This window comes from Ischnura elegans, chromosome 3 (genome assembly GCF_921293095.1).
Source record: "Ischnura elegans chromosome 3, ioIscEleg1.1, whole genome shotgun sequence".
NCBI lineage: Eukaryota > Metazoa > Arthropoda > Insecta > Odonata > Coenagrionidae > Ischnura > Ischnura elegans.
In genome coordinates, this window is record NC_060248.1 from 78,007,373 (window position 1) to 78,029,625 (window position 22,253).

The 22,253-nt window shown below is 37.8% G+C and overlaps 2 protein-coding genes across 2 annotated transcripts; both read left to right on the top strand.

Annotated features, from left to right (window-relative positions):
• Nucleotides 1–3,994: 3,994 nt before the first annotated feature.
• LOC124156042 (immunoglobulin-binding protein 1) lies at nt 3,995–17,253 on the top strand. Its single transcript, XM_046530338.1, has 5 exons — nt 3,995–4,279; nt 4,361–4,643; nt 5,178–5,449; nt 5,740–5,939; nt 16,645–17,253. The coding sequence occupies exons 1-5, from the start codon at nt 4,157–4,159 to the stop codon at nt 16,844–16,846; spliced, it is 1,080 nt and encodes a 359-aa protein (XP_046386294.1). The 5' UTR covers nt 3,995–4,156; the 3' UTR covers nt 16,847–17,253.
• Nucleotides 17,254–19,267: 2,014 nt separating this feature from the next.
• On the top strand, nt 19,268–22,253 carry LOC124155206. Its single transcript, XM_046528923.1, has 3 exons — nt 19,268–19,350; nt 19,500–20,112; nt 22,179–22,253. The coding sequence occupies exons 1-3, from the start codon at nt 19,268–19,270 to the stop codon at nt 22,251–22,253; spliced, it is 771 nt and encodes a 256-aa protein (XP_046384879.1).

Here is a 22,253-nt window from a genome sequence, read left to right on the forward strand (position 1 = left end):
TCTTGCTCAGATACCTCTATGCGTCGTGCATCATCAATTCGCACCTCGTCGCCTGAGAATGATGCTGCTTAATTGCGTAGTTCTTCGAGGGGGACAGTGGCTCTTTTCAGCTCAGTGACCGACGAATCTAACCAGTTAAGTTTTGAGGAGTTCGATTTTGCCTGGTTTCGGAAAAATGTATTCGCTTCTCTGCTAATTAGCACACAATTTAAAATAAAATCCAGAAGTGGCGGGTACGTGGAGGGAGGTCGGCCCTGAGTTTAATTTAACCTTAATTATTGGATGCAGTAAGGCATCTGAAAAGGCGAGGGACAGTCTGCTAAAATCTAAATGTCACCGTATTGAAAATATGATGTAATAAAAATGTGACAGCAGCTTTGACGAATCAATTATTACAGAGATTTGCTGAGTCCATCAATGAAATGTCTTAGCATTAAAATAAGAAAATAAATTAATTTGACAATAACCCATCTGATAGTCGACGGTAGAAAATTATTTATTTACATTGGGAAATATTTTAGAGCTAATTATGATAACTATTTCGGTTAAAATTATGCTTATAAAATTGATAAGATTGCCTGTGATATTTTTTTCTACTCGCACTATAACGAAAAATATCGGCGCGAAAATGTTGATATTTGTCAGAATATGGCAAGAGGGCTGTACTCACTCGGAATTGAGCTTTCCGATAGAGAAATTTCTCCCTTAGATAACGTCCCTAGTCTAAATGAAGCCATGAATACGATACAGCGACTCATTTTCGTCCGTCGCGCGGTCGTCTCGGCGTATTCCCTTACTCGTTAATCATGAAGCCGATTCCTCTTTCGAATCTTCCTCCTGCACACATAAATCCCTCTCTTGTTCATTTCGCCTCGTCTTCTTGCTAATTCCTGGAATCTTTTTGTCTGGAAGGGACAATATTCCGTGGAGCGTCTATAAATAGGACGGTAGGTTGGTGCTTAGTTAGCACTACCTACGTTTTTAGCAACAGTGACTGTATCGAAAGTAAGATAGACGGAGAGGCGGAGGCTAAAGGCGCCCCTTCGCCAATGTAAAAAGTTCTGTTTAAACTTTTTCGTGTTGAGTGTATTATAAAAAGTGGAAAATGCTTGCGAGAGATTTTTCAAAAATCGGCAAAATGGCAACCAAAAATTACTCCTCGAAAAAGCCTGAATAGAACTTTTTACATCACCGAAAAATGATGAACGCAGTACTTCAACGAGCGCCAGAGCGCAAGTATTAATGAATTTGAGAGTGAAATAGGAATAACTGAGACTCATGCTTTTGTTACATTCCATCACACTCAATGCTTCAACAAAAAAAGAGAACTTTCGCAAAACTTACCCGCTCCGCTTTTTGCGGCTTCCGCCGAAGCCATTCTCCTCAGTGTTTTTTTTTCTAATGGTGTACGACACTATCGTATCTGAAGACTTCTTCTTCGAAAGCCCCTAAAACATTTCCCAGTTTCGTCGGTAAGTCAGTAGTTCCATCAACGGTCGGGAGGCTTGTGATGTAAATATATTTTCTCAATCTCTCTCCGATCGCCCCCCTCAACTCCCGTCTCATCGTTTCTAACCGGACGGTCTCGCACACTCTTTCCTCCCACACTTGAGCGGGAAATTTAGGTGATGGGGTCACGCTATAGATCACTCTACATTATACTATTGATCAATGTACGCCCAAAAAGAATCCGGTGGATTGGCTTCTATGTGACACGTGACAGTTAAGTGGAAACATAATGGATGCAAAAATTAATGGAAGTCCTCAGAGGAAGACCACAGGACAATAGGGTAGTTTCCTTCATCAAAGAAAACGAAAGGCATTGATTGCGATTCGTTACCCACCATTAGTGTATTCATAATATACAAATTATTTTGTTTTCGAAATACCGGTTTTGACGAATGGCAAGGGTCAATTTTAACCGCATTTGAAAAAGGCCAGATTGGCGCCCATGCGATGCCACTCCACGCGACGTCACAGGGACCTAGTTTCAGACCGAGTGGATAGGAGTTTTACATCGTCTGAGATTACCAATGCATGCATGAGGCACAGAGCTCAGGGAAACATGTCTTAATAATCACCTATTAAAACTGGCTAAGGTCGGAAAGTTTCCTTCGTTTGATGGGGGAATAATAATCCTTATTTAAGCCAAGCGCTACCAGTTAGCAGGGTACTCGGCTACCTGCTAGCATCCTGCGTCGTATCAGCGCTCAAAGCCTCGCCCCAAGGTCACCTCACTTGCGGCAGCGGGAACCAAAACGACATCACATGAAGATTTCATACTTATTGTTAGCATTCATACTTACCGTCGCGTTTTCGCGCGTTTGAAAATTTTCACTTTTCATATAATCGCGAAAAATAGATATCGTCATTTAAAAATCTAAAAGCGTGAAATACGTACTCAAGGAGTAATAATCGTTCGATTTAGGCAATAAAAAATAATAGGAACCCACCCTATTCCTCGGAATCGATCAAGAAGGATAAGGAGAAGAAGAGCCTCAGGTGGTAAAATAACGGGATAAATGGAGGGCAGGTGTATATCAATCTTAGGATATCACTGCTATGTATTTTGGTGTCACGCAAACCGCTCTTGAAATTATTACATTTTAGCTACCTATAGTTTTCTTTGATTGGTAATCCAATGTATAGTTGAATATAACCGCAAATGTAATTTATATTAAAAAGCTCTTCTCGGGATACCGCGCGGGTAAGATTATATGAGATTCTCACGGCTACTGACAGAAAAAAAGAAGAATATCAAAGGTATTATTTTTCAGTAAGGTATCCCGAGAAGAGTTTTTACACGTTGTTCGCCGGGAAAATGTAAAACCTTACATAATTTATATTACATTAATAACGGTAGTTGTTGATCTGTTTACTGCTATGCTTCTTAATTATTTTCTTTTTATGAAGCTATTCCTGACTGATAATATAGTTCGACAGTCAGTTTGGTATATTTAACTTTTCACCCGTGCGTGTGACTGCGTACAGAGTCACTGGTTTCTGCAGTGCTTTGATAATATCGGTTGATGACAACAGACATTTGATAGCGTCCAAATTACCTGCTCGTTGACCTAGCGCTAAATGTCTTCCAAATATGAAATTCATATATTCATCTTATGAGCTCATTTAGTTTCATCACCCCACCCAAGTGACTCATGTTCGTATTGCTGAAATGGAACGTGTGGATTACAATGGGTAAAGGAAAAGGGCCGTGAAAAACGAATTCAAAATGGCGCATGCCTTTATACCAATTGATAATTTTTTGCTGATAATAATATATGTGAATTTTACTGATAAATTATTCCTGTGTTGTATCCAGAATCTTAATTATTATTTGAAATAATAATTTTCCTGGAAAAATTGCGAGCTGATGCTGCCACGATGAGAGTTTGTGCAGCGTACAAATTATTTAAGCGATCTACAGCTTTTAGCGAAATAGCTGCTTTGAATTTCGTCTCAGCTTCTTCCGATGATAAAGATCACTAATAACTATTATTTTAACTCCACGAAAGTAAATATAGTAAACATAAATATGAAATTTTCCTCCATTTGGATCTTAAGCGTTTTTATATGCGTAATTGCAGATTTTTTTAAAACTCGAAGTAAAAAAAGGCTTCCGGCTATAAATCAGGATAAAACTATAGTTTAGCCTTCCCGGATAGTTTTTGAAATTCTTTATAATGATTGGAAATGATTAACAGTAAGCCGAAGCTATGGATTCGCACATTCATTCATCTCACAAGATTAGCCATGTAGCGACTTGGGGTTTAGAGAGTTCCTGTACCATTATTACGGTACTTTAACGAAATATTATGCATAAAAATATAAATAATATTTATAATATTAATTTAAGATGGTAATAAACAAGAGAAAACACTCTATAATAAGCCAATGTATACCCATATCACTATCAAGATTTTCATGTTGCCTTTCGATGCTTGTTTGAATATTCCGCCCTCCGCCCCATTACAACTAAAACAAATGAAGCACTTTGGCCGGTGTGTTTTAGACAGGAGAAATTCGAGCTGTTGCTTGCCGGTATTTTTGTCTGTTTTTTCCATTAATTTTTCGGTTGCAAATTAGTATCATTGGAATCACAGTCTGTCAGTCTTATATATTATCGAATTTAATTCTGTGTTAAGTGAATTAGTGCATGAAAATGGACGAAAGTAGTGTTTCTGACGATTCTAAGATCTCGGATACCTTTGAAGACGCTTTCAAACTTTTCCAGTCGATCGAGAAAAGTGAAGAGTCTAGTAGTAGTCCAGAACTTAACGTGAGTAAATATTCTTTTCAAATATCATGGAAACATTTTTATGTGTATAGTTTCAGCTGATATTTGTCCAATTTTCCATAGGCCAAAACAAAAAATGCCATCCACCTCTTTGAGGAAGCTACTAGAACAGTATCTATGTTGGGACTTTTTAGTTCCAATGAAGGTGTGGAAGAAATAGCGACGGAAGATTTGAAGTTTCTACTGTTACCTGCATTTTTAGGAGCATTGACTATACGCCTCGAGCAGAAAGATAGATTGCGTCACCTCGATGCAGCAGAAATCTATTTCAAGGATTATTTACAAAGATGCAAAGAATATGGAATTGCGAATGTCAGAATACCTGGGAAAGACACCGATGGAGATGGTTTGTACTACTTTAATTTTAAATTCAAGTTTAATTTCTTATGTGTTTTCGTTATAGATGACCTAACAGCGTTATCTTACTGATGGTATTCATGCATATTCAAATGTTGATGACAAGGTTTACACCAAGATTGTGTATGTTAAATCAAGTAATATGATGAATTAATGAGAATACGGTGGAAGGATCTATGATCAACAAAATATGGTTTAAGTTAAACTGCATCTATCGTAGAAGTAAATTGGAGAGAATTTTACGAATATTTGCCTTACAAAATAATTTCATTACTGTGAATGGTAGCATAGCATTTGGATATATACCATAATTTTTCTTAAAACCCTTTTGTAATGTCAATTTCATGATTTGACTTGGTGGTTTATTTTTAGCTTTCGCACCCTATCGCAGAAATGGGAAATTCATTTTTGTGTCTGTGTTCTTTGGATGTTATTTGCATTTTATGTGCTACTTTTATCTATCATTCCTTTAATGAGGTAAATGTTTAGATTTTATGGTGTTCAATCCTTAATAATTTTACAGATTCAACTTCATCTGTTACTCCATCCGGAGTACCTCCAAACTTAATGTCCATGGTTATGAGTAGAAATGAAAAAATTCGCAGATTTAAAGAGATGAAAGAATTAGAAGAACACATGGGTCAATTAATCAAAACTACCAATGCTGATTGGTCTTCAAATGAGGAACAGAGAAGAGATTATTTACTCACACTCATCCACTATTGGGTTAATCGGGCTGTTGAGGAACTCATTAGTATTGAAAATGAAAAACCAATTCTTAAACATATGGAGGAGGTATTGTTATATCATGTCTAAAGCATATTTTTTCTGTTTGTCAATATTTGATCTAATTATATTATACATCATAGTTACATGTCTATTATTTTGATATATTTCTTTAAAAATTTGATTCTGATAAATACATAGTAGTGAATTAAGTCCTTAAACTTTATTGTCTGTGGTTGTGTTTCCATTAAAATGAAAAATTATTTTTTTATTTTTCCTAATTAGTTTACTGCAAATTTTTAATATAAATGTTAGTTTGTCGAATGGGATGAAATAGAACCTTTTTTTTTTAATTTTAGATGAAGTTGAAAGGAAAGAAGGTCCCTGATGACGATGATGATGATGAAAGTGGCCCTAGTCAGAGAAGAAAACCTCCCCCTTTGCAGACTGTCATCATCACAAAAGATAAAGTGCAGAAAGCTGTTTTCGGTGCAGGGTATCCAAGCATCCCTACTTATACTGTGGATGAATTTTATGAACAAAGGATGAAGTCTGGAGAGTAAGTAGCCATGTTTTCAATTTCTGAACTTTGATTCAGTTCACACATTCCGTGCTGACAGTTTTTTGGAGAAAATGCCCTTTGGCTGACTTTTTGCAAAAATTTCTATATTTTAATTATTGTTTAAATGACGTGATCTTATGATTTGTGATGCTGGGTACATGTTTTCACACTTTTTTTTCCAAAATAACGCTTCAACTGTTAAAAATTTGAAGTTAAAATTTTCTAAGTATCCTGTCAAACTTGTGAAACCTTCCCGCAACACACATACATGTTTCCGATATTTCTTTGACCTTTGTCAGTACTGCACCGAAAACCCGTTCAGACTTTATCACTTTCTGTAAAAAACTAATGAAAATAGCAATGCAGCTAATATTAATTTTTTAATCTGGAAATGATTCATTTAAATACGATTTTAAATGTTTTATTGCACTAAAGTGAATATTGCGAGTATTCGAGAATCCAGACAAGGGAGACGCCAACTATCGGCCGAATTCGAAAGTAGAGCTTCGAGGGAACCTTTGGTGGCTAGGCATTTACCGCAGTAAGCCACGTTGATCAAGCATTGGAATTGTTCGGTATTCTCTGATTTCTGTAGTTATTTTGTTGACATGAAGCTATCATTACGTCGTAAGCAATATATTTTATCCATTGATATTGTGCTTGAGGCTTTTAGTTTGGTTTTATTGCTACCATTCGTCACTGAACTACACAACGTTGGTAATATAGAAACACGTTGCGAAATCATAGGCATTGTAGGGTAGGTAGTCAGTTTTCTCTGGATAAATTGTTAGTGTTAAGCTTCGATAACTTCGTTAGTAATGTATTTTATGCATTTATATAAATGTGTTTGAGGTCTTTTAATTGATTTTGATCACTGCAATTCATCATTGCCCTTAACGGTAAACCCCGACGGTGGGAAACCACGTTGAGAAATCTTTGGCATTGTTGGGTATATTGTGTTTTCTCTAATTACACTCGACGGCAAAAACAATTTTTTTGAGACCTGATACCATTCCTGTTAATTCTTATGCAAAATGACCTCCTGAATCCGAACATGACATCCGCTTTCCTCCATCACCCACCATTTACAGGGGGAAGCCCCCACTCTAATTTTCATCACTTTCATATGTCTTGGAGGAATGAAAATTATTATATTATAATTTATATTTCTTATTAGGTTTTTTAGAGGTGAAAAGTTCTAAAACATGATAATTAATGGTAAGGTTGTAGATTTGGGGGGATTGATTTCCGTTAATGATTTAAAAAACCCATTAAAATGATGAACCTTTCCTTTTTTCGCAATTGTTTTACTTATTTTCTTCATTTTTCAGCTCCTATTTTATTTTCCCCTACCCCAAATATCCTACAATGATGGAAAAATATACATATCAACAGATTATATCAGCAATAATAAAAATATTTAGGTACACGGCATAGAAAAAATAATGAAAATGTGTGCCAACAGTTGAGAAGGTACGCTACCATGCTGGTGCCCTCAATACCACACGCGCATCAACAAAGAAAAAAATAACCAGTGTGAAGTGAAGTAGAAGTTTCTCATGCAAAAACAGCAGTAGGCCTAATATATCAACATGCCCGCATTCAATTTCCCTGAAAATCTCCTCACAAATTTGATGATGTCTTTATAGAACCTTTCCCTGTGTTAATCTGAAACTGCTCCTAAATATTCTATGAAAATATCCAGGTGTGAATGAAGGAAATGCATTTTTAGTGACACGTTAAACCCCGTGGCCTAATACGCTGACAGCAGTTCACACGTTTCTGAGCTCATTCTCACAGCTAACACACGTTTCAGAATCCAAGCCAAGCTCGATTTTATTTATAATTCAGGTGTTTCATGTACGTCGAATCTTTGAAAAGTTTCCTAATCTGGGGGTCCACGAGTTCCTTCCTTGGTTTTAGCCTCACTAATTGTAAGACGAGGAAATTAAGTTAGAAATTGAAATTCAGCTCCTGTCTTTTCGATTGCCTTCACAAAGTATTTCATCTGTCTTAATTTGATGTGCAATGGTGGCAAGTGAATATTATCTGTCGAAACCAGGGAAACATAAGCAACATTTTTATAACCATGAGTAAAGCTTTCTCGCAGAGGCCAATTCCGTACTATGTAATGAATTTTCACGGGCGCGGCTGTTGTATTCACAAAGAAAGCAGCACTATTTCGTGAAGCCTGATTGCAGTCCCATGAGTAGAGTGACAACTTTCAGATCAGCGCAAACTTACCAATTATAATCACGATAATTAATTCTTTCAAGGATTCAACAGAAATATCTGTACGTCTCCTTCATATCAGCTGAGTATGCAGACAGGACAGAAGGTAACTCATTCCCATTGGCCTACAGGTCCACTTTAAAGCTTGTCTTTGACGAATCCATAAACAGTCTCCATTTTTTGGGTCACATGGCATCATCAGTTCTATCAATAATGCATTTAATTACAGAAAAAAACAAGCCTTTACCTTCCATAAAAAGTAATTTCAGTGCTGACTGACAGGAAAAGATTTTTATGCCCTTTTCTAAGGGATTGTCATTCATTTACGCGAAACTATGTGCCATATGCTACAGTGGTTTGACCAAATATTTGTTTAAATTACTGTAACAAAAGGTGCAACAAACACTTGGAGCTTAATTCTAGTCCTGACCGCCAACTTGACCGCCAAAGTAAAATTTATAAGCAGTTTTAAAAATTATTAGAAGAGGTAATTGTTGCGATGCTTAAGTCAATTCACCGCAAACATAGTAGAAGCGATGAGGATGATTTTTACACATTTAATCTCGGTAATGATCACAACTCAAGCCCATATACTGACATTCACTTGGAAAAAGCCGGAGTGAAACAACTTCTACTGTAATCCTTGTGTAGGCTTTCGCGGTGTGGTGAGGATTCAGCGTGGAGGTTTTCGGGGTTACTACCGCGTAGATTCTGTAGATTGATTTGCGATCAGATTTGTCTGCAGAGATGAATCTATGTAACCCCGAAAACCTCCACGCTGAACTTCTACTGTTTCGCACAATTTTAACTACTTGGAAAAAAACGATCATCCTTGTCCGAAACAGCGAAAAATGTTGACTCTGCGATTGCTAGAGATACCGAGGGAAGATTACGACAACTTCAATACACACAATTGATTAGAGAGGCTGATACTTTGTGCAACTCCATTCTTAAGGAGAAAGAATACTTTTTAACTGAAATGAGAATATAAAATCTTAGTCTTATATTTTTCGTGGAATAAGGAAGTATTACTTTTCCTTTTTGGCTGCGAAAGCTAAGAGTATTGCCGTCCAAGGCTAAGCGGGCGAGGCATTGTGAGGGCCAGCGTAGTAAAGTGAACCTTCCGAGGTATTGATACAAATTTTAATCATTGTTGCTATGCAGCAAAATATTTTTATTATTGCTGCTGTTTCTTGTTTTATATATATTTTTATCATTCGGTGGAGGAAGACGTGAAATGGCAGCTTGAAAATTTAAAAAATACGTGAAAATTTGCGAAAAAATGGCAAAATTGATAATTCTTAATGCGTTTTCACACAATTTACGGAGACTTATTCCCCCCGAATCTACCTCCTTGCCATATTTGCACCCCTCAAAACCCTTAGAAAAAATTTAAATGCTAAAGTAATCGTTTTAATTCCTCCAAATGACTGAAAAGTGATAAAAATGGAGGGGGAGCTCCCCGAAAATGGTGGGGTGATGGGAAAAAACGGAGTTCATATTCGGATTTAGGAGGTCATTTTACAGTAGAAGCAGCAGGAATGGTGTCAGGGCCGATAATCATGCCGTCCAGTGTTATTTTGTTAGTATTGTGATAACGTTGTAAGTAATATACAGTGGAACCTCGTTAAAGCGAGTACGGGCTATAGCGACACCCCCGCTATAACGAGAGATAGCCGATGCACCGTCAATTGATCCTATAATAAGCGTGTTAAAAAATTCGTTTTTACGGGACCCTTTCGGCGTTGGCTCTCGCCATAGCGAGGGTTTCACCGCCGGAAAACTTTCATCAAGACTCCTTAACCTCTGTAACTGCTAGCGATCTGTTAGAAATGAAGTTAATGGAGTGCTCAGTCTCAAATTTATATGGTAAACTGTCGTTCGATAAATATAATGATTGACGAAACAATGCATTCCATAATTTTTATTCAGTGCGGCGCTTATAAATTGTTTGAATAGTTAGTCGTTATTTGTGTAAGGAAATTTAGTGATGCAAAAAAACATCGCCTTTCATCTGGATTTATGCTTACGTTTATCGGATAGATGTTTATCTGTCGCCGCACCACTCCTGTTCCTGTATATCTGTTCGCAACAGGTATATTGGCTATTATTTGCTCCACCTCCGGTAAAGCGACAATTCGCTATAGCGAGTGTTTATTAGTGCACCGTGGGGTGTCGTTATATCGAGGTTTCACTGTATGTTATGCGTTACCAATAGCCAATACTTTCCAAAGCCAATACTTTCAATTCACCGCCTTGCTGGCTTAGGCAACCAACGGAAATTAACAATTCCCTAATTTAAAATACACTCTCCCTGCGTGGCACAGCCGCCATTCTTTGTTGCCCCTAGGTATCTATATACCTCTTCATAACCAAGAAAAATCTTCCTCGACATATTTCAATTGATACAGCGGGATGCCTCGACGATACTTAATACCACAGAGTTGTGCTCCTACTACGCCTATGCTATTATCAGAACCCTAACCTCGCTGCGTCGGCCATATTGTCAGCGCCTGCAGCGCCGCCATCGGTGATTTGAGTCTCGAATTACCAATATTTCCTGCAAAAGTGTTGTTCCCTGTGATGGAAAATGCGACTGAACTATATGATATCCTCTGGAAAATATTTTATAATGATATACATTGGTTTATAAATGAAAAGGAAAATTTGTATGAACGAAGAATTATTGCAACGAAAGATATTGTTTTGCAAATCAGAAATTGACTAGCATGCGATGAATAATTTTTCATTTACTATTTACTATGCATCAAATAATATCATTTTTAAAAAGAAACATTTAAATAGAAAGTATAAAAGGTATACATTAAAAAAATAATTTTTTCCCTCTGGGTAAATAATTTTCTGCATAACAAATTCTTGTGATACTTCTGGAAATAGTCAAGACACAATCGAGGCTCAGGCAGGCAGGTGGGGCTATAATATGATGTGTCCTGGTGGACATTCTTCGTGAAGCACTGCCTACATCTCTTCTGTTTTCATCTTTTCTGTCTTTCGTGTTTTTCATATAATCAGGGAAATGTCCTGATAAGCCCTTGGTTTTGGATGAGGCGGGCTAGGATGATGGTCTCTTCATAGGAGTCGAAGGTCAAGGAAGCACAGATATTGCCATAAGAGATTCTATAATTAGAATTTGAAAGTTGATCAGAATAACTTTCCAAAAATTTTCTCTGAATAAAAAGTAATGGTTCAGTAACAGTAAGTTCAGTAGGTGGATTCCCAATTTTTTGTACCATTTGATGGATTTCCTTTCAATGTGAAAGTAAGACAACATTTGATCCCAATGATTGATGCCACAAATATAATTGCTGTATTCAACCACCACCTGAGGCTTTCTTGGCGTGCACCCTCGTCTTTTCGTGAATTCAATCACTTTTTTGCACTGAATTCAGCACTGATCATCCGCACTTTCCTCTTATCCTTCCACCTTAGGATACAGATTTCATCCTCAGAAAAGGCCTCCACCACCTCACCTTTCTTTAATTCCTGGCAGAGCACCACAAGAGGAATAACTTTCTTGCCTCTACTCAGTGTCCCCGTCACAATAGTTTTCCCATTTGGATGGAATCTAGAACTGGCTACACTGTTATAAAAGTTATCCATATTAAAGGATTGGCCGCAGTCAAAATGATCCTCCATCATTTGTTTACCATCTTCTCCGAATGCCCTTTTCCAGACACTTCTGAGTTGGAAGATGCTTGGTATTCGAGGACTTGCTGCGTCAAACCCTTTGCTTCTGTCAACATATATGTACAACTTTATTGAGTACCTGTAGCGCTTTCCCCTCATATATTCACTATATCCCAGCCTAGCTCTCTATGGAACCATAGACTCTTCCAAACTCAGGTCACGTGAGGGGGTCACTACTTTGTCCATTACTTCTTTGAATATCCTATAATGGGGCTAATTTTTAATAATTAGTTGGTCAGAGGGGTGTTAGAGTCAGAGAACATAGACAGGTTCTCTTTGATTTGAAGGGCTTGGAGAATTGACATGAATTGATCACGCGACTTCTCTCCTGAAGCAATGCAAGTCATATAAAGGATGAGCTTTTCAATAATCGGAGATACAGGAAATTTTGATAATTCTTGTATGAAAAATAAGGCCAAAAAGTGGGGAAATTCTTCTATGGTAAAATATTTCCTTCTAGTAATTTTCCTTCAGGACACGCATTGCCCATTTTATATCCTCGGATGTATAAATCCTCGGGCCGGATCAGTTTCTCCAAGTTCGGTGGCATGAGACTGGGTTAAGGGAAGTTGATCTATTAGGCATTTTTTTTGTTAGGGAGGATGCCAAATAAAATGCTTGTAAGGATTTCGAATATTATGGAAAAGATCAAGTAATGAGTCTCAAATACAAATTTTAGTGAACGTAAGGATGGGGAAGTCTAGCTATTGTGCATGAAATGTAAATAGTAACAAATAAATTGCAATGTGGAACCACGACTTCACTGAAGATATTGTTAAATTTATGCAAATATGGTTATTATTTCAAGCGTACCAGCAAATAAACATAGTGATAAAAACAAATTTTGCTATGATGAAATCATAGCAACTGAAATTCACTTGGAAACTTTAAGGGTATAGGAAAAGAAGAATTTATTATTTATCCCAAGGATTGAATTACGCATATCTGGAGTATGTCTGAAATTAGGCAACCAGCCAAGCAATTTATTACGATAGCGTTAATTGGCACTAAAAATAAAAATAACAACAAGGGAAAAATATTTCCATTCCTAATCGTAAAACCAATTAAATAGACACATGTTAATCATTGCGTGAAAAGTCATAAAGAAAGATAAAATACCTTGTATTAAAGTATCTTACCTATCCTCGTCAACTGCAAAAGGATCATTTTTTTTATTGTGCTTTAAATATTTGTAAAATTTTTTTTTTTTAAGGTATAAGAACAATTGTGAGAATATATTACTGTTTTCTGCATTATAAAATGAAAGTAATAATGAAATAGATTGTAAAAACCCACCCCAGAGCAGAGCAATACCGGGTAAAATGGAAAAATAAAAAAAAAAATTTCGGAGCTTTCTGCACGGTAAACAGGCGAAGAGTGGTGACTGACCCTCCAATACCCTAACACCAGTGGCTGGTGCTCAGGGCGGAATATAACGTAAAAGGAAATCATGACGTAACCCTTATGTCATCAGCCACTCGGTAGCGACTGCCATGACGTAGACGTTACGTCATGAGCACAGAACGTGTTAACACATTCACTGTAGAGTTGAATCTCCCCTCCCACATTCTGACTATGGTGGAACATAAATACATACATGTAGTCCATTCTGTGGAGTATAACCCACCAGTGGGTCATGCGTAGGATTATCTCATAGCCATTGCGTAGAGGAAGGAACTACCTGATAGCACCTCTACTCTCTCTCTCTACTCTTAACAACCATTTCATTAAGACATCTAGATAGCTGCCGAGTTCCATCTTTTCACATTATTGAATTTCCTATTATGGCTTTAAAACTTGCATTTATTTTTGTTATACATACTACAGAAATGCTCATTACTCTAAATAATCTCTTTGAGCATGCATGCTAAGTATTGATTGATTTTCAATTGGATATAATTTATTTTACTGTGATAGTCGATCGGGGTATTGTTAAATTTTTCTGAGTCTTGACATCATCATGCCACTTCTGAACAGGGTAATTGGTATAAAGAGATGTGTATTTTTTCACATTTATTGGAGAAGACCTTATGTAAATACTTAGAAATGTGAAAGAAATTGGAGTGCTCTATACCCTATACTCTAGACCCCCAGAACATAAGAACACAATTACTTTGCTTCATAAAAGAGGACAAAATATAGAAAAATCATGAATAGGGTGGTTTCCTATTATTTTTTTATTGCCTAAATCGAAAGATTATTACTCCTGGAGTACGTATTTCACGCTTTTAGATTTTTAAATGACGATATCTATTTTTTGCGATTAATTGAAAAGTGAAAATTTTCAAGCGTGCGAAAACGCGACGGCTAAGTATGAATCAGTGTGACGTCGTTCTGGTTCCCGGTGCCGCAAGTGAGGTGACCTTGGGGCGAGGCTTTGAGCGCTGATACGACGCAGGATGCTAGCAGGTAGCCGAGTACCCTGCTAACTGGTAGCGCTTGGCTTAAATAAGGATTATTAATACCTTATCAAACGAAGGAAACTTGCCGACCATAGCCAGTTTTAATTGGTGATTATTAAGACATGTTTCCCTGAGCTCTGTGCCTCATGCATGCATTGGTAATCTCAGACGATGTAAACCTCCTATCTACTCGTATAGAAACTAGGTCTCTGTGACGTCACGTGGAGTGGCATCGTATGGGCGCCAATCTGGCCTTTTTCAAATGCGGTTAAAATTGACCATAGCCATTCATCTAAACCGGTATTTCTAAAACCAAATAATTTGTATATTATGAATACACTAATGGTGGGTAACGAATCACAATCAATGCCTTTTGTTTTCTTTGATGAAGGAAACTACCCTCTTTGCAGAAGATTTCTTTGAAAAGTGAAATTTTTCGATTATAAAAGTGTTAAAATTGGTTTAAAACCCTCTACTTTGTACCCTATTTTTAAAAAATTTCCCCCTCCAATTTTGGACCACCCCGAACAAAATTCCTTGTTACGCCACTGTATAAAAGTAAGGAAACAATTTGTCATCGGTACTTATGGAGCATGTTTCTGTATGGCAGCAAAGCTTGGTTGTTGACAACTTCAGAGAAGTCAAGTGTGGAAGCATTTGAAATGTGGTGCTAGCAAAGGATAATAGAGATATATAACATGGATCTGCTGATCCAAATATGTCATGAGGAAGTGCTAAGAAGAGTGGGAGAAAAGAAGGTCTTCTAAAAACCTTAAGGATAAGATGAAAAAAATTATTTGGTCACATTATGAGGTATGTTGGCCTGATGAAAACAATCGTAGAAGGACAGGTGGAGGAGAAGAAGGGAGAGCAAATACCCTAAATGAGTTGGCATGGGCATTCCCATCTAGGGCAGGAGGGGGCAGCTGCCCCCCCTAGAAGCAAAATTGCTAATATCATCAAGGAAAATAATATTTTTTCAAGCAAATAATTTTAAAAACTAATGAAGAGCTGTTACAGTTTCCTTAAAATGTTGATTTCATTCACCTTTTCCATGCTTAAATCTTACCTACAACTTAAACGACCATGGCTTGTCCCCCCTAGTTTTGATCCTGGGTACGCCCTTGTGAGTTGGAATACATTGGACAGGCTAGTAAGGATATAAAAGAAGAGGAATATGTTACTATGAAAAGGCTACCTTATAGGAGAGTGGAATGGGATAGCTGCATCAAACCAATCTTAGTATTGTTGACTTATGATGATGATGAACCTTAATTGGCTTTCTGATATTCTTTCGACATTTTCACAATGAGTAGCACAACTCTACTACTCTAGGGGATCCGGTTTGTATGGTGGCTAGAGTGTTGGCTTCCCACCCTATGGGCTTGGGTTCAAATTCTGGTGGTGGCAGAGAATTTTAGGGCAAGTCAGCTTGATGCTCTAATCTGTTCAGTGAGAGTGAGGAAAGGAAGTTACTGCAAATGAATCCTCTACCTCTGAGGTTTTATCGCCTTCCTAAAATTCATAAAGTTGTACTAGTGAATGAAGTCATTCAATGAACATGTGTTTGCCGCCCACTCTCCTCAAGATGCCCTCCCCGAAAGCAAATGGTCGAATTACTTCTTCATTCACACTTTAACCAACTTGAGCCTCCAAAGTTTTTTTTCAGTTCACCCACAAACTCCCTCTGTTTTGAGTTGACCATTTTTTCTGCCTGCAATTCCTTCCCCTAACTCCTGCTATTTCTATCCTCACTCCTTTCTCTGTTACCCTTTCAGAGACTTCTCTCCCACATCTCTTCCTAGACTCACTACTTTCTCCCACTGCTATATTTCTAAAGATATTCTCTTTCACCCTGTTATTCTTATTTTTCTTCCCCTCCTCCTCTGCCCCCTGTGGCCTTCAGTGGTTCTTTCCCAGTGTTGTTCTTCTACGGTTTGTACAAGAGTCCTCCTTATACCATGGGTTTTTCCGTATCCCTTAAGTTTTCACTCTCTCCCCACTCTATGTCTGTTTCCCACCCTTCCTTGTACTTGTCAAATCCTCCCACCTCCTCTTCCTCAAATGTATAAGTATGAAGTTCTTACGTATTGTGATATCTTGTACCAGGTGATTGCTCTGTGAGCTGAAACACTTTTTATTTCAATAGAAAAAGAATTTTATTCATCAGCAGTATAAGATGATATTTGCACCAGGATCTTTACTTGTCATGTTTATCATACCAGTCATAATTCACCCATGTAATATTGTAAGTTTCTTTCTTGTATAAGTTCGGATGAATTTTACCCCTTATAGACTAAAAACTGCAAAATTAGGCCAAGGAATTGTTCACCAAGCTCCCATATTCATCTTTTTTTTAGGTTTCCTGATCCTTGCTGCAGGCCTAGTCAGGCATTTAAGAATCCAGCTGGTCACAATGCTCATCAGGATGAGGGTTCAGATGATGAAGATAGGCCTAAAACCGAGCAGGAAGAGGCTGAGGAGCTAAGGAGAGCAAGAGACTTTGATGACTACAAAGACTCTCACCGCCGAGGAGAGGGCAACCGGCACAACCGAAGTTGAAATGTTTTCGCTATTCACGCTCTGTCCTGGATGAACAGAACTCTCTCGTGTACTTGTGTAACAATCTTGCATAACAATCATTTTTTGCAGAGTTGATAATAACTATTTTATTATGCTCTTTTGAGTGTAGAGTGTACCCTGATCATGCTGTATTCTAATAAATTTAATTTTAGATAAAAGACTGATTGCATAATGTACATATTGTTTGTCCTGTCTGATTTTTATGCTTTTCACTACTCCTGAAGTTTGTGATCAGGAATTACTTCCAAGTATTAGTTTCTCTGGTAAAATGTTTTCTGATGCCAAGTCATTGGAAGCTTTTTCTGGATGCTCACATTTTCTGGGCAAAAATATTTCATTCTTACGTGTACTCTGTTTTCAGAAAAAAATAAAATTACCTCAACCAATGGAAAATTTGTGATTTTGCATGTGTTTTTGTAATTTGGGTTATAATGAAATTGTTATCTCATATTAATATGGTACTTATGCTTCTGGTAAAATTTAATGTTTTGGTTATACCTGTAACTCTTTGGCATTCATCTGGATATCTTTATCAGAGACCAAGAGAAGCTCAAGCCAGGAGGACTGAGCTCACGCTGCACTCTTCATTACAATTTATTCATCCCTCAAAAACAAGACCTTCAGTTGGTAGGACTACATATTTCCAAACTCAAGTGAGATGAACATTTTTTTCCCAAAATTCAATAGTCTATCCCAGGAAGGGCATATGCATTTTAAATTCCAGCAGTTGGGAAGCTTAATCTATAATTAATTAATCATGAAATGGCTGGCTACTTGATTATCCTGGGTAACAAGCAAGTTTTTGGACATTCGTAAATGCCGGAGATAAATAATGAGGTTTTCCTTTTTTTTATTTGGCTGAACCTTGATACCAATAATAATTACATAAATTTTTTTACTCTAGGTTGCCAGGCAGAGCCAAAAATAAATGGTGTGCAAAAAACTTATTTTGCAACACTTTTCCATCCTTTTAGTGTTTTTATGTCTCTTCTTACCCATACTTCTATTCTTTAATTCCTGGTATCTCCTTCTCTTACACCCTTTCACTTCACCATTTTGTGTGTAAAAACAGCCACAAGTTGTGATCTGAAACTACATCTGCCTTAGGGTAACTTTGGGGTTTTCACTATGCCAAAGCTTTTTGTAACAATAATAATAATGTCTATTTTATACATACCTTAATCCCTTATGCTCTTCTATACATACCTTAGGCAGTGATGTGGTGAAAACCATGTGTTTTTAATTAAAAACTTATTCCTCCTAAAAAACGCAACTTCTATCCTAGCTCACTCTTTTTTCCATTCCATTCCATACTGAATTTCCTGATTTCACTTCCATCCTTCCCATACTGCCACATACCAATCCTCCATCCCAACTACACTTTTCATTCCAGCATTTTCCCATATTTATTCCCTCCTGTTGCTCATTCTTACTAAGTATGTATCTACTTCCTCTTCCTTAAGATTGTTAGTGAGAAACTCCAGTAGTTGCCCGTCTCCATCCATCTCACGTTGAACATCCCCTACATTCAACTCCCCTTTTCACAGGTTTGGAGTGCATTGAATTTTCAAGAGGTGAGGAGGCAATTGACCCCCTAACACTCTTAACCATCACCATTATTCTTAAGACAGCATGGTGCATATTTTGTGACATATATAAGATGTCACCCAAACTGACAGTGTTGGATTCCAACCTTTTATGCTCAGAGCTTAATCGTTTTTGAAATCTTAATTCTTTCAGTGATAGGGGGTTATTTGTGGAGAAAACATTTTTTCCCATTGCCAAAAAAAATTCTCTCAATCCTCCTGCTCTGAATGTAAAGTGCTATCTTATCAAATTGTTTTCTGTTAGGTAAGGAATGGCCATATTTTAAAATGTATTTAGTTTAGTTAGCCATAGAGAGATTTTTCTCTGGAATCCAGTTTGTTTCGGGTTTCAAATGGTTACCATTGCTATAAGAAATTGTATGTGTACCATTTAGAAATAGTTTCTCAGACCTTCAGACAGTTTTTAGGGGACACTGGATAAATAGAAGTTTATTCTTGAATCTATTGCAAAATATCTGCCACCTTGATGGTCCTAACTTTCGAGATGGTGAAAAAGTTTTCCAAAGGAGTGACTCTGCATGCAGATAGAGGCTACAATGAGGAGTGCATTAAGGCTGTTGTAGTTGAGGAACAGTTCATTACCTTCTGTAGCACCTTGGTGGTGTGCAATACCTCTCTTTGATAATGCAGTTGAGTTGTGATAAGAATAGAGATGTGGCTTTCAGATATTAACCCTACCTCGGGCACAGCTGGCTTGAGAGGCCAGCCAAACTTTTTTGAATGTCACTCCTACCCCTGCCGTCTGAGCGGGGCGCCCATAACGATAGTTTCCTCAATCTTGGCAACAGTCAGCATGCCTCAGTTCAGTCTGTCATCAACCCTCACCCGGCTGGCCCAGACCCCTCCTGGCTCGAGAGGCCGAGTGCACCTGATAGTGTCATACTTTTCAAAGGTGAGTTTTTTAAAGATATTTTATTGGAATCATTCAGTATACAAGTGCTATTCCAGTTCTGGCCTCTCAGGCCGACAGCGCCCGGTTATGTTATGTCAATAAGTAATTTCCTCTTTCCTGTCTTTGATTCCAGATTTGCTGTTGAAATGGATAAGGTATTGTTCGATCCCTCCAACCCTAATGATATTTCAGAAATAAGACTCATCCTTCTCGATGATGATGCTAACAAAGATCCGGCTTTGGTTGAGGATTTGGGTGAAGAAAGCGACCTTGATTCCCAGGACGAGGTAGAGCAACATGAAGATGAATCAGCAACTGAACAGGAAGAAGGAACAACTGAGGAGGAGGAAGAAGACATCCGTACAGGTAATTTTATTGTAAGAGATAAACAGACAAAGTGGACTAGGAAGCCATCTCCGGCTGCTGCTTGTCGGATACAGTGTCACAGCATAATTACGCACCTTCCAGGTGTAAGAGGAGAAGCTGAAAATGCAAAAACCACATTGCAATGTTGGGAATGTTTATTTAATACAGAAATGTTGGAATTGTTAGTCGAAAACACTAATAAGTACATAGACTCAGTGAAAGCCAAATTTGCCAGAGAAAGGGATGCAAAAGGAACAGGCGTCATTGAAATCAAGGCATTAATTGGTTTGCTGTACCTGGCTGGTGCTTATAGAGGTAATTGGCAGAGTCAGGAGGAGCTGTGGGGAATAGAAGGAGACTGGGTTGAAAAATTTGGACTGGTAATGAGCATAAAATGGTTCAAGTTCCTCATACACTGTATCTGTTTTGATGATTGGATGAGCAGAGGACAACGGAAAGTATATGATCGACTTTGCCCAATCCGTGAGTTGTTTGATCGTTTTGTTCATAGCTGTCGAAAGAACTACATCCCATGAGAAAATGTTACAGTTGACGAGATGTTACCACGATTCCGTGGGGGGTCCATTCAGACAATATATACGTACCCTCAAAGCCCTCCAAGTATGGTATTAAGTTATTTGCCCTTGTGGATGCCAAAATGATATACACACATAATATTAAAATTTACGCAGGAAAGCAGCCAGAAGGGCCATTTTCGGTCAGCAACAAGCCAAGTGAGGTGGTGAAATGACTAGCTGAGACTCTTTTTAAGACAGGACGTAACATAACCGCTGATAATTAGTTTACAGACATAGGTCTTATTAATGATTTGAAGAAAAAGAAATTGTCATACGTTGGGACAATTAAGAAAAATAAAAGACAGTTACCAGCCAGTTTCGTCAATACCAGAGGAAGGGCTTGGGACAGCAGTTTGTTTGGATTTAACTATAACAACACTTTGGTTACATATGCACCAAAAAAGGAAAAAACATGATTCTCTTGTCTTCAATCCACAAACTGATGCCATTGTGGAAATACTGGAGAGCTGCAGAAGCCAGAAGTAACTACTTTTTATAATATGAGTAAAGGTGGAGTTGATACTGCTGATCAAATGTGCTCTACATTCAGTGTGAGCCGAAACATAAGACGCTGGCCAATGGTCATTTTTTTTTGCCTGTCTCAACCTTGACGGAATAAATTTCCAAGTAATTTCAATTGCGAATGGCCTGGAACCACAAAAAAGAAGAATCTTTCTAAAAACTTTGTCTCATCAACTTGTTATTGGACAACTAGCAAGGTGAAGTCTGAATACAAGTGGAATGCCGACTCAGCTGCAGGGCTGCTTGAAAAGGTTTTTACCCCCAAGTGAACGTGAAGTCTCCTTCCCCACCTCCTAAAAGACGCTAGTGTGGGACGTGCATGGCTGAAACAGGATTTAGGAGAGTGAAAAATTACGAATGTCAACATAATCATGAGCCAATATGTCTAAGCCACGAATAACCGCTCTGTCAGATCTGTTATTCAGTTGGTTCTTTGAAAGACTAAGTGCCAGACTGCGACCATGACTACGGTGTAGAGTAAAGCTTTCACATCTAGATAAGTTGTACGTTACTTTTGTTTCCAGTTTTTTCACTTCTTGTATACTTTGCTTGTTCATTTTTCAATTTCAAGTTGTGTCAAATTAGCGATTTTGGATGTTTCAGTTTAACCTTCATTTTAGTAATTAAACTCGTTCTTTTTTTTATAATTTGGTATATTTTTTCTCCAAAGACCCTAACCCAGGTGGTCCTTCTAGTGTTTTAAAATAAAATTGATTAGGGGAGGGGAGGATGGGGAAAATACGTGATTGGCCTCTTAGGCCGAGTGCGTCTGATCTTGTGTCGTTTTGAGGTGTGCCCGACAGAGGGTTAATCAATTATTTTTAAATGTGGTTCTCCAATCCGGTGAAATAAGATATTTCATTGGGGAGCCACCTTGAAGGTTACATCTTTTCAATATTTTCAGATATTAAAATCCCCTTCAATCCATCACTGATTACAATTTGGGTTAAGACCTGATATGTATACCTCAATTCAGGCTGCATGCTGGTTCATCTGTGGCCCTTGTCGGTATGCCTATTGTTTTCTTGAGGTACTTTATAGAAATGTATTACTCCTCCCTAACGAGGGCTGATTGGTGGTTAGCTTTTCATGTTGTCTCTTAATTATATTATCAAAAATAATGTAGACCTATCTGCCTTAGTGCCTTTTGTCTGTTTTGAGAACATGAAACGTTGGATTGGGAATCAGTTACGTTGGACAGTCGACTTATGCCCCACTGATGAAGTATGAAGGTTTCAACGTCATCAGTGGGGCATCCCTTCAGGCTGATTCTCTTGGTGGTGGAAATACTCACATCATTTCAGGTTTAGCAACCTCTGGCTCTCCTTAATTCTCTTGGTAACCAGGCAAACAGTCCTTGCAGGGAGGTGGTGGTGTTCCTGACTGAACTCTACATAAATACCAATGCACTGAATGGATAA

Coding starts and splice junctions, on each gene's coding strand:
- LOC124156042 (XM_046530338.1), top strand. CDS start 4,157: ATGAAAATGGACGAAAGTAGTGTTTCTGACGATTCTAAGATCTCGGAT. Junction 4,644..5,177: donor GAAAGACACCGATGGAGATG/GTTTGTACTACT, acceptor ATAATTTTACAG/ATTCAACTTCATCTGTTACT. Junction 5,450..5,739: donor TTCTTAAACATATGGAGGAG/GTATTGTTATAT, acceptor TTTTAATTTTAG/ATGAAGTTGAAAGGAAAGAA.
- LOC124155206 (XM_046528923.1), top strand. CDS start 19,268: ATGCCTCAGTTCAGTCTGTCATCAACCCTCACCCGGCTGGCCCAGACC. Junction 19,351..19,499: donor GGCCGAGTGCACCTGATAGT/GTCATACTTTTC, acceptor CTTTGATTCCAG/ATTTGCTGTTGAAATGGATA. Junction 20,113..22,178: donor GGGTTGAAAAATTTGGACTG/GTAATGAGCATA, acceptor CTTGGTAACCAG/GCAAACAGTCCTTGCAGGGA.